Source organism: Ptychodera flava, chromosome 5 (assembly GCF_041260155.1).
Source record: "Ptychodera flava strain L36383 chromosome 5, AS_Pfla_20210202, whole genome shotgun sequence".
Classification (NCBI taxonomy): Eukaryota; Metazoa; Hemichordata; class Enteropneusta; family Ptychoderidae; genus Ptychodera; species Ptychodera flava.
Genome location: NC_091932.1, coordinates 3,816,599 through 3,830,195, shown reverse-complemented (window position 1 = coordinate 3,830,195; position 13,597 = coordinate 3,816,599). Strand labels below are relative to the sequence as shown.

Sequence of the window (13,597 nt, the reverse complement as noted above, 5' to 3'; positions counted from 1 at the left end):
CACATTTTATAGAGAAAAGCATGTCTGAATTGCATGTACTGACGAAGGAAATTGTAATACAATGTAAATGGCAAAGTTGACATTAGACTATTTAATAAGCAATTAGTATCAATTGGAATGTGTTACATTTTCAATATTTCTGGTCGCCAACTAAGAAAACCAACATTAGATAAATATAAATGACGAATCTACTTTTTATTATATTACTGACAGTAATGTGATTAAATTGGAATGCTTAAAGAACATTGCTAGTGTTTGAAACATTGTAATGAGCGTTTAGGACAACTTTCTCTAGAACTGTTCTTTACTGACGCCCTTCATGGCAGCAGCTCACTACAAGGCGAATTTCAAGAGGTACTTTCTCAAAAGTATTCATGTTTTACGCTCCATATCTTTTAACAGAAATAGTGAAAATATTTATTAGAAACTGTAACTTTTCGGGTAACTTTCTGTTACAGCTCTGTCCTTCTCGTCGCATGTATCAATTTTCCTCGAAAACGTAAGCACGGTGTGTGTTTCAGTCTCCATTCCTCCAATAAGCTCACAATCTTGTTGATCATCAATCTCAGGCTCCCCTTCGCGACTGGCAAAGCGATCCTGCAAAGATTGCCGATGAAAGTGTTGGTTCGCTGGAAATTTCAGTCACGGAAGTATCCATTATTGTTTTTACTTTCAGTTAATGCTAAAAAACCAAGTTTTGTAAATTTAAATTGCAATACAAAACATCTGATTATCGTAGCGTTCTATCCTATAGTTTCCAAAAGTATTTGACATTTCGACAATATACGTATGCACAAACGGGAAAAAACGAAAAAAAAACATTGATTTATAAGTTAACAGTGCCATGCATATCATTCACGAACAATTTTAAAATTCTTTCGAGAGAAGAGCAATTGAAAGACAATACGTCATCTGCGAAGGGTTGTATGCAGACGCGTACATTGCATGCAGCTGATTCAAAATGGCCGGCGCTGGGTTGGTGTTCCCAGCCGATTTCAGGACGATTTCTCGCCAGTAGCATAGGGTAAGGTATGATTTTAGGCAAAAGAGCCCAGTCGATCGATTGTTTATGCAACCATCTGACCGTTGACCAGTTTTTATCACCGGAAACGCTCAGAGTTCGTGAATTTCGCTGATTTATGAAATCGGACGGTGAAAAGCTTTCTTACCTTTCCATCCTGTCTGTGCAGAGGTGGACAACGGGCCCAAGCCGGGCCCAAGCCCTGCAGAGCTCTACAGCCGCTCGGTTAAGCTAGCTCACATGTACAGTAATATCACGTACCGTTATTCTTTATTAAATAATCAAGTCATGTAGACATTCTACACATTGATGATTATGCAGTGCGTTCGCCGGGCCCGAGCCAGCCAGCCACAGCCATTCGTGTATATTGCCAGTCAACATGTAGGCCTATAGGCCTACACTAATATCACGTACAGTGATTCTTTTATTGAATAATCAAGTCGTATATAGACATTCTACATATTAAATACGATTATTATCCCAGCAATGTGCCAAGCGCCTGTGCTGCAACCGAAAATTTCAGTGACTAAAAATCTACCGAGTTAAGATCAAAATTGAATTGACAGTAATGTGTACATGTATTGTTCTTAATAGAACGATGAAACAAGCCCTACAGGATGGGGAGAGGCAGTGAATGACCGCAGTATCGTTACTATAGAGTAAGCTTTTAGGGAGCCGTCATTATTTATGGCCTGGGGGGGTCGGAGGAATCTGAGGGGGGTCACTCAAAAAATCGAAAGCTACAAGGGGGGTTGCTCAAAAGTGGAGAACAAGAAAGGGGGGCTACTCAATTTTGTTGACATGTATTGAAGCATTTAGTGGAGTTACGAATTAATACAACAATAATAGTAAAGATATGTATATTCATACCCGGTATTTGTGTACACACACACACACATAATATATATATATATATATATATATATATATATATATATATATATATATATATATATATATATATAAATCATAATACAGGTGGTTTCAAGTAGAAACTAAAATCTCATTACACTATGTGTTTCACGTTATTGTGATCTTCAGAGGAGAATGATCAGCTTTTCGACGTGGCAAGCCTTATGTTAGAGGCTAGTACTGTGTACATTTTTCAGTATTTCCTGATTAAAGATTGATATACTTGCCTGATCATTAATGAGAAACGTCTGCTTTCTATATTCTACATTGTATAGGTTACCGATAGGGGAAAATGTGTAAAGCAAGCTTATTCTGATGCTATAAAGTTTAAAACCAGTTGAATCCCTTGACAACAAACCCATCTTTTATTGCAGGAAAATAATAATAAATAATAAATGTGAATAAATGTATGTCTGTCGCTATTTTTTCGGTTTCAAAAAATATAGTTGAAATCAGTGAACTGAAATATAAGTTTTGGAATACTGTCTCAGATTTATTTTCCTTTGAGTTTTTTATACGAAAAAAATACTCCCCAAGTGTCACCAAATAACACCATTTTAACCTCTATTTTTAAAAAGCTCCAATGGCAGAAGGGGGGACACCCCCCTCCTGACCTCCCCCCGTGACCGCTTATGCGGTCTCTTGTGGTGCTTTCGCACCACATCTTCCCCCTCTTGAAAAAAAAATCTACAGAATAACTGCATGTCACCAGAGCACTGGATACAGACCTGTACATCAGCCCCTGCCACAGCAATTGGAACTTCCTTCCGACAAAGACCTATACCACAGGGTTTAATCAGGGTCTGTACAGGGCCTGTCGCAGCAGCAATCCATTTTACTGTATAGATATTTAACTTTCCCAATTTTTTTTGGGGGGGAGGGGGGGTCACTCAAATTTTCTGTAGCAGAGAGGGGGGGGGTTACTCAAACACGTCATGGTTGGCAGGGGGGTTACTCGAAATTTTGGAGTTTCGAAAGCAATTCCTCCGACCCCCCAGGCCGTAAATAATGACGGCTCCCTTATTACATCATATCTAAAGAGATTGTCACCGCAATTGGAAGCGTCTGTGTCTATGACGGTGATTTTTAACAATTTTAGTAACTTATTATTATCAACGTCAATGATGGTCCTACTGGTCCTGGCAATAATATGGGTTGCTCTAATCTGGAAATAAGTTTGTATATGGGATATATAACGTTCAAAGTGGAATTTGGCTAGCGATGGTCCTGTTGTCCATTCAGAGTGCAATTTGGCCAGCGATGGTCCTGTTGTCCATTGAAATAGCTGCATTAGTAGTGAGCCACCACGCGTTGTTGTCATAGTCTGCATATTCATGAGATGTAGTCCGTTTAATAACACCTGTGTATTCTCTGACGTTAACAATTACTGTATATAAACTTGCATGATGACACAGACGCGTCACTACCGTTAACCACTCTAGTCTAATCAAGAACAATAATGTAAATAATCAAGCATACATAAATGCACAGATTTATCTAATTTTGTACTGGAAAAAATTATTGATATTTTCATCATAGACCGCCTTGCATAGTGAATCGACATTTTGGTGAAATTCTGAAATCAAATTTCTTACACGACCATAGACTTGTAACCACTCGTCTAATCAATATTAATATCAATAATCAAGAGTACGCAAATGCAAAGATTTACCTATTTTTGAATTGGAAAAACTATTCATAGTTTCATCATAGACACCATGGATAATGAACCAACTTTTTAGGTGACATTCAGAAATCAATTTCTGGTACAGAAATGCACATTTTACTTCCCAATTCAAGCCAAGTACATTTAAATACCTTATCAAACTTATATAATATACAGATATAGCATGTTTTTTGGGGGGGGGGCATTGTCAATAAGTTGCCTGATAGACTCCATATATTATGATTTGATATTTTTGAATGAAGCACTAAATCAGCCACTTTTTATAGTTGCACAAAATATTGTGATCCGCCCTCAAATGTATGAAATACCATATCTCTTCAAAAATTTTTGTGTGATAAATTGCGACTGTCCCTCCAAAAACACCAAAAGACAGTCCTCCCCTCTGTAATTTGTCCCTAACATGAAAATGACCAACTGTTATGTAAATTAGCTGCTACTGTTGTTACGGAGATGTTTTATTCTACACAAAGGTTAATGAACCTAGCGGTCATTGATACCAATAAAATTATCAATTAAAACAACAAGATCTTAATTATAAGTCGATTTCCGTACAAACCGTATTTTAGACAAACGCACAATAACGCTAATTACGTTTTACGAGGATGTGTACGGCAGTCGGGAATATATTTGAAGTATATTAAGAATCATGAAGGTAGTCAATTAAATTTGCATATTAATGGTAACATGTCAATTTAAGATCAAGACCTGTATTGATGTTTATGATTGGATGTATCATTTTATCTTTAATTCATGTCTATCGTATGATAAAAGCTACGCCTTAAAGATAACGTTTAAAATCCCATAAACAATACAACGAATATAGTTGTTTGGATATAGTTACTCGAGGATAGTTGTTGGAGATAGTTGCTCGAATGTAGTTGCTTGAGAGAGAGGAACACAGCGGACCCAAGAGATTTAGACTATGGGAGAAGCGTATCTTGGGCGATGGCAACTGTCAAGCTTGTCTACAAAGAAATAAAGTCTATGTAGTGCCAACGAACTCTGAACGTCTCGTGTAGTCACTACACTGAAAATCCGCAGGTACCCCTCAAGCAGGCCAAGGTGAGTCTACGAGATAAATGATTTCCCCTTTGAAAGAACGAATAGTAACACTGTTTCAGTTATTCCTGGGGAGAATACCGCAGTGGTTGGGGGAGAGTCAAGTTTTAGAATGTCGGACAAGGGGGAGGGTCACATTTTAGACAGGAGGATAGGGGGAGGGTCACATTTTACGGTACAGGTGAGCGCGAAATTCCCCCGGCCCATCCCCTGTAATTACTGAAGGCTCCCTTAGTTTCCGGATACGAAAGTTTAGATTTTAGTGGGAACCGTGACCAGTCGTGCCCTTTTCACTGTGTAATGTATGAGAGAAAACAGATTTGAGTCTCTTTACAGAATAGCGAGTTATGGAATGAGAAAAAGAGTAGAAGCTACTGTGTACGGTCTGCCAGCGGGGATTCGTATTTTTTCAGACTCCACAGTCCTCTGTTGCCTTCAGCTGTTACCTGAAATATGTCCAACCACTCCTGTGAGTTAATGTTGTAAAAGTATATAGTATAACTAAAGGTGAACGATCAGCGATAGTTTTTGATACAGTTGCGTTTTTTTTCTGGTGTAGGGAAGTAAGGATAATCATCGTCAATAACATTTTCCTTTGTTTTAACTGCCTCTTGGATACTTGCGTACCCATGTCACTGTAATATTTATACATTCATGTAGTTGATACGACCGTTCAAATAAATGATAAAAAAAAAAAATCATCGTCAATATCACCATGTCGGTATTTGTTGAATCTCCGTCTGCATTCATTCTTGTTTTGTTTCCGGCGTGTATTCCCGCCATGACGGCAACGCGAAAGTTCGCTCCAAATGGACAACCAACCAATCTGATTGTCCTGGAGAATGAGACTGCTACGTTCCATTGCATTTCCAAAGAAGTGGTTAACGGTGGCTGGAAAAGTTACGTCATATACTGGCAGAAGCTTCAGGCCAGTGGTAAGCTTAGTGGTGTTCTGACCAATAGCAATGGTGTACAATATGACAACGACCACTTTGATGTTTCAACTGTAATAAATTACACGCAAGTCAATTCTACCATTACTACAAGAAACGTTACGCGTTACGATCGCTCACCAAACGAGTTACTGCTGTCTTCTCCATAGAATTGCAACCGAACAGTCCCTTAACACCAACGTCAGAATATCTTACGGTACTTTCGAAACCTGCATTTCAACAACTACTAGTATCCTCCAACCAATCTGTTGATGGAAAACAAACTTTGACATTGCATTGTCGTCTTAACACTGATCATTCTAATTTCCAGACTGGACGGTTCAGAAATGGTAACTTGATTTTCTAGAAATTATGAAATCCTTACTTGTACTTCTAACTTTTATGGGGAATGAAAATTCATGATGAAAATATAGCTCCGGATTATTTGACATAGCTGTGGTTGATATGAAGCAAAATGGCGATTTCTACTGCGACGAATACCTTATCGTTACAAACAAAGTTGTCTTCAAATCTGAAATTGCTAGAATTCTTGTAAGAAACTCTGCATTCCAACATACAACCATTACAGACGATCATTTTAGTCGATAAAGTTGTCTATATCGTCGGCGCGTTGTTGAAATTATCACTATCTGCGTTAAATACATATTATATTATAGCTTTGTCAATACCTGTGAATTTTGTGATTAGCGGTCATGTTCACACAACGAGCGAGCTTCCAAGCACAAAACTAACGAAATGTTCTCCTTCTTCGAGCAGAAACGACTACTGAGTGAAAAGTTGCCTATATAGACGTCTCAAGAAACAAATATAAATGACTTTGATGTTGGCGTACAAGAATTTTCGCACAAAAACCGAAAAATTACGGATCGTTCTGAAAACCTGCTTCCATAGATGACAGATTATCCGATCAATATTACTTTTGTTGCTGGGAAACATGGGAGCCTCAATGTTATCATCGATAAGTTTGTCAACAAAAGCAACAGCTTTCATGTTGATAAATATGACCAACTGGAAGTGAACTTTCTTATATTTACCAACTATATCAACGTTCACGTACGAAGACAGTCTCTACCGGATATAATCGATCCAGGAGGAGACATAGTGGCCAAAGTTACCGTCATCACGAAAACCTTCGAGTGTTATGACTGCCTTGAAAGGTTCGTCAATAACGTTCGGAAGTTTTACCCAACAGTTTCAATCATTATCGCAGTCGATTGGGAATTTCCGGAGGTCGTCGACGAACCGAACGTGAAACATTTCATGATGGCCTTCCGCGATGGCTGCTTCGCTGTGAGGAATCTCGCTCTCAGTCAAGTTCGAACCAAGTACCTGGATTTCGCCGACGACGATTTTTTGTTCACTGCTAATACTGGCCTGGAACTCATGATTGAAAAGCTTGACGACAAAGACCTTGAACTTGGTATTGTGTCAGCGCCAATTGAACGGTTGCCAAATCTCTATTACCTTTTTAAATTAGCGCTAGGCGCTGAGAATGGAATCTGTTCAGCTGGTGTGCTTCGCTCCTTAGCACCGAAGCGTGGGGTTATACCCGGCTACCCACAGTGAACCTTAGGGACTTGACACAAATTACAGAGGGGGGGGGCGGTGTTTTTTGGGGGTGGGTCGCCATTTTTCGCGCAAGCATTTTTGAAGGGTCATAAAATTTTGTGCAAGCCTATGGGGGAGGGTCACCTTTTTTATGCATCAAAGCTGAAATTGCATGTGCACGTATTAAAGAATATGGAATACTGAAAAAAGAAAACATACCTTCTGGCACTTTCATTTTCTGTCATTTCCATTTTCGGCGCGCCCTTCGGGCGCAAGTTTAAGGGTATAATAAGTAATGTATTGATGATCCAAGCAGGCACATTGATTTAAGTTGTTATGATTTCTACTTATCCAACTCCTCTATTGTACATATAACCTGTCCATTATTATGACGCTTTAAATAACAATTTGGGAGATCACTTATTTGATTTCATTCTCCTATTGACAATACATTGGGTATAGGTCAGTGTCAAATGTTCATGAAGCTGTATGTACATTTTTCATTTTTTGAGGACATTGACAGAATACAAACTATTTAGAATAGTGCAAAATATCATCAATAACAACTGGAAGCTTCAGGTGAAACAACTTTTGAAAAACAATTTAGGATCAGATAACCTATGAGTTATTTGTAGTTTCCTCTTAGCCTACAATGTATAGTGAATCAACATTTCGGTAAAATTCCAAAATCAAATTTCTTGCACAACCATGGACTTGAAACCACTCTAGTCTAATCATGAACATTAATACTAATAATTAGGTGTATATAAATGCACAGATTTACTAGTTTTGTATTTGTAAAAAAATATTCATAGTTTCATCATAGGTTGCCATGCTTAATTAATGGACATTTCAGTGAAATTCCAAAATCAAATTTCTTGCACAACCATAGACTTGAAACCACTGTAGTCTAGTCATGAACATTTATACTAATAATTAGGTGTACATAAATGCAAAGATTTATCGAGTTTTGTATTGGAAAAATAATATTCATAGTTTCATCATAGGCTGCCATTCACAGTGAATGGACATTTCAGTGAAATTCCAAAATCAAATTTCTTGCACAACCATGGACTTGAAACAACTGTAGTCTAATCATGAACATTAATACTTATAATTAGGTGTACATAAATGCACAGATTTACTGAGTTTTGTATTTAGAAAAAATATTCATAGTTTCATCATAGGCTGCAATGCATAGTGAATGGACATTTCAGTGAAATTCCAAAATCAAATTTCTCGCACAACCATAGACTTAAACCACTGTAGTCTGGTCATGAACATTAATACTAATAATTAGGTGTACATAAATGCACAGATTTACCTAGTTTTGTATTGGTAAAAAAATATTCATAGTTTCATCATAGGCTGCCATGTATAGTGAATGGACATTTCAGTGAAATTCCAAAATCAAATTTCTTGCACAACCATTGACTTGAAACCACTGTAGTCTAGTCATGAACATTAATACTAATAATTAGGTGTACATAAATGCACAGATTTACCTAGTTTTGTATTGGGAAAAAATATTCATAGTTTCATCATAGGCCTGCCATGCATTGCGAATGGACATTTCAGTGAAATTCCAAAAACAAATTTCTTGCACAACCATTGACTTGAAACCACTGTAGTCTAGTCATGAACATTAATACTAATAATTAGGTGTACATAAATGCACAGATTTACCTAGTTTTGTATTGGGAAAAAAATATTCATAGTTTCATCATAGGCTGCCATGCATAGTGAATCGACATTATCGATGAAATCTAAAAATTACATTTTTTGTAAATGCATGCACTTTTTATCTGCCACTTCAAGCAAAGTACATTTACATGAATTATCACACACATATGATTTGATAGTTTTTGGACAAAGCGTTATATCGGCCGCATTTTGCCTTCCTTTTGGGAGGGGACTTCAAAAGTATAGCAAGTCAGAAGCAGGTCTTGAACGCATTGCGGGTTTGTTTGGGGGGTATTGAGTAACAGGGGAGGGTCACTTATTTTCATGCACGGATAAGGGGGAGGGTCACTAATTTTTGTGCATGAACTTTTGAAGGGTCATTATTTTTGACGCAGCGGTATTTCGAAAAACACCGGCCCACCCCCCTGTAATTTATGTCCAGTCCCTTAGGTGAAATGTTGAATAATTTCTTCATAGCAAAGACAACCGTATTGCCTCGCATAGGCTTCGGTCCTTGTTTCATATTTGCCGGCCACGAAGAGTTTTTGATAGATGCGGTCGGAAAGGCTACGAGCGCCGTCTGGAACGACGTTTCAATCGGCCACTGCCGGACAGAAACAAAAAAGTATTGGCCGTATCGGCTTCAATCGGAAACCAGACGGGAACGGAACCCGCATCTTCTGTATGGAAATAATCTTTGCTATGAGAAAACTTGTGAGTTTAAGGAAAATGTAGAAACTTATGAATAGCGTGACGGTGTCAGAGAGAAAGTTAAAATTCTGAAACTAATTGTCTCGACATTTTTTCCGGTGTAAATAAAACTGCAGATGTAAGGGACTGGACATAAATTACAGGGAGGGTGATGGGCCGGTGGGGCTTTTTGGGTTCGCTATACATGGTAGAGTATGAGAAAACTATGAACATTTTTCCGATATAAAACTAGCAATATCTTGCCTTTGTAAACTTTTGATATTGTTATTAATGTATTTGGTAATAATAGGGTGGTTACAAGTACATACGGGTACAAGAAATTTGAATTTGAAATTTCGGGAAAAAAAATTGACACAATATACATGTAAGCCTATGAGTAAACTACAAATATTTTCTCCGATACAAAACAAGTTAAATCCGCGTATTTATAGACGCTTAATTTTTGATATTTGTGTTCTTAATTAGACTAGGGTGGTTGCAAGTGCATGTTTGTGGAAGAAGTGTTGTGGTTCCTCACGGTCATTACAAAAACTGTAAGCCAACAGTCTGTTATCTCTTATTTTGACAGACGATTCTTAGTTATAAGATGTGTTTATCGTTACTTTGTTTTTTTTTTATTCCGGAGAGCAGATCGATCGATGGTAAATGTCACGAGACTTCATTTAAAGCTGTTTACAGTTACCAGTAGCCATGAAATTCAAAGTAAATACGTACTTTCAAGAAAATATCAGTACATTTTTCTAATTAAATATTGCGAAGTGCTATTGATGGAAGCAAGATATTATGAGATCTATGATACTTTACTGGTTGAAATGACTGTCTTTGAAATGGCTGTTCATCGCCTTGAATAGTTTATGTTACGACTAAATAAATTTACTTGAAGTACTCTGTATTTTACAGACTAGTGACGAAATGATGGCTGATTAGAACCCTGTCAAGATAAAAATGTGTAAACGATGAGCTAAACTTTAGCACATTTTGGTTGATATAGAAATAACGAACCATGCGGTGTTATATTAACTAGCCGATTACTGATACAATCTCCCCTCCCCAACATTAATGGAAGGACTGATAATAGCAAGCACTTCTAACATTTAAATTCAGCCACAATGACGTGTTCTATAGTGAGCAAAGATGAGTAGCTTTTTTTTGTATCAATTCAGTTTCATCATGGGTCGATGATTTTTGAGTTAAACTAACTCGTTTTCCTGCATTGGATTCACAAAGTTTCCCGTCAGTCTGTGACGTTCACTAACAAACTTATATTTAAAAATGCAATCGCCATCCCTGTTATATTATATGTCATAGAGATAAGGGATAGATCCTTAGGAAAATCGTTTTAGTTTGTTATTTTAGAATTTTCTCCGTGTGTAGGTTCCACCGAGAATATTCCCTGTTCTTTGGGTATTTTGCGCAATAATTGCAGGGCTTTCTCTCGACTGCGCATTTGCGCAAATTGCGCATTTAGAACCATTTTCTGCCCTTTAAAAGTTACTGACAGTGCGAAAATCGCGCACAGAACACAGCAAGCAAATACGCCCACGTGATGGTGACCAAAGCGCATAGTGTAGTGACCTTTGAATTTGCTGTTGTTTTTGCCCTAAAAAGTCAAGTCTGCCCCTTGGCAAAAATTTCTCCTTTCAGTGAACATGCAGATAAACACCGTAACTGAAAGTACATGGCAACATTTGGTAATTATAATGCGGCATTTTCAACTATGTGACAAATGAGACAAAAATAATGATAATTCCCGAAACCGGAAATGCGTCACGTATTTGTTTACTTTGCCTCATATATAGTTGACATGAGGTAATTTTCCAGCCAGTGAAAACTGATGTAGCTTTCAGTTAAAGTACCCTGGCATAGTTGAACTTACAGGAACTTCTTTGCCACATTTCAGCTATATGTGTATATTTCAGCTATACGTGTATATTTCAGCTATATGTGTACATTTCAGCTACATGTGTACGTGACAACATTTAAGTCGAGTCGGAATGGCTTCACCACAATTAAAAAACAATTCACAAATTGGTTAATCGTCGACTCCTATTTACTTGTTTTGAATTTTTATGTGACTAATAATTCCATGAAAATAACAAAAATTAGTTTCATGAATTGCTTAAAACTAACATGGTAGCAACGGACGGATTTCTTCATTTTCAACCAAAATTGCCTATATGATACAAATTTCATGTGAAGGAAGAAAACGTTCATTGCTTTAAAAGTTATGCAAATTTTATATGATAACTAATGCGGTTACTTTTGACAGCAAAGATAACTACATTCGTAACAATGGCAAACTATTTTTGGTTGACTCCGACCACCGTTTTGCTCGACTCTAAAAGGGTGAACCATAATTATTGTGTCTTAGTATATTGTACAGTACAAAGCGATGTTGTGATCTTAATCGCACACTCGCAGTACCGTTTACAGTAGCCGCAATGTTGTTTAATCTTTGACAGTTAAAATTGTATGTTTATTATCTTTACGACACGGTGACTGAATCAATGTCATGCCTAACACAATTGGAGGTGTCGATTTATCATCATTACTGGAATCACTAATGTCGTCACATTATCGAAAACATGACACAACGTGTCGAAATCTGTTACGTTGTTGCGCATCGTTTTTACGATACTGACGGATTTAAATTGCTAGCCAAGGCTGGTACGGATTGGGATAGTCGTATCAATCAACTTCTCTTCTGACTTACATCAAATGTCGACTTCGGAAAGGCATTTTTTTTCAAAACCAATGCTTATTGGTCGTGCGCCTAGATGGCAACCGCCGCAGTTTACGGTCATACTTTGGATTTCATTATCACAAGGACAGCCGACCCATGTGTTACCAACATCGAATCTGACTGGCTCCTACTGATCATGCTTCCCCTTTATTTCTCACTCCATTTACGCGACCGTGACCTTTGGAATTCACCCGGGCTTCAAGAAAACATACAAACATTAACATAACTGTACTTCAAGAGAAAATCGCCTCACCATTGCAATCAGCATTTTCTGAGACTGGCTTTTCTCCAACAGCCCTGTTACAACCGATAACGTAGTAACTAACCGTTAACGTATCAAACCCGATAACGTAGTAAAGATTTACCGATAACGTAGTAAATCAACCGATAACGTAGTAACGTAGTAATTTTTTTTTCTAACCGATAACGTATTAAAAATTTACCTAACTGATAACGTATTAAAAATTTACCGATAACGTAGTAATTTTCCTAACCGATAACATATCAACAAATTTACCGATAATGTATCAAATCAACGTATCAGTGTATTGGATTGTATTGGATCAAGTAATTAATGGAAATAGATTCATAGGGAAAGGTCTATCCTCGATAGATCGATAAATCATTGATCAATCGATAGATCGACCGATTGATCGATCGATCTACTGAACTATCAATCGATCGATCTTTCTATCGATTGAAATAATTGAATGAATTGATCGATAGGTAGACTGATAGAACGATGGATAGATCTATCTATCTATCAATCGATCTACCTATCTGGATATATATATATATACATATATATATATATATATATATATATATATATATAATATTTCGATGGATGTGTAGATCGATCGACGGGTAGATAAATAAATAGTGTATCAAATCAACCCATAACGTAACCAAGTGAACAATAACGTACCAAATCAGCTGATGACGTATTCAATCAAACAGTTATGTATCAAATCAACCAATAACCTAGCCAAGTCAAAGAGTAAAGATTCCAATCAACTGATAATGCATCAAGTCAACAAATAAACGACCAATCGACCGATAAAGCATTAATACATGAAAACTAACTGAATATTATTGAGTGTTGTACCATTCTTTTTTCATAATCAATGAGTTACACCTTCAGAGTTACATATACTTGGAGTGTAGTGTTTTCGTGATATTACTCAGACATCACGAATTGAATTAGATCAATTTGGGAAATGCGAACTAATTAATAAATATTCCTGCAGGATGAATTAAAGATACAACACACATGTGAA

General features: G+C 37.2%; 1 protein-coding gene across 1 annotated transcript; it reads left to right on the top strand.

Moving 5' to 3' along the window:
* Window positions 1-6,523: 6,523 nt before the first annotated feature.
* On the top strand, window positions 6,524-7,198 carry LOC139132653 (beta-1,4 N-acetylgalactosaminyltransferase 1-like). Its single transcript, XM_070698922.1, has one exon. It carries the CDS (start codon window positions 6,524-6,526, stop codon window positions 7,196-7,198), a length of 675 nt encoding a protein of 224 aa, XP_070555023.1.
* Window positions 7,199-13,597: the final 6,399 nt, after the last annotated feature.

Coding starts and splice junctions, on each gene's coding strand:
- LOC139132653 (XM_070698922.1), top strand. CDS start 6,524: ATGACAGATTATCCGATCAATATTACTTTTGTTGCTGGGAAACATGGG.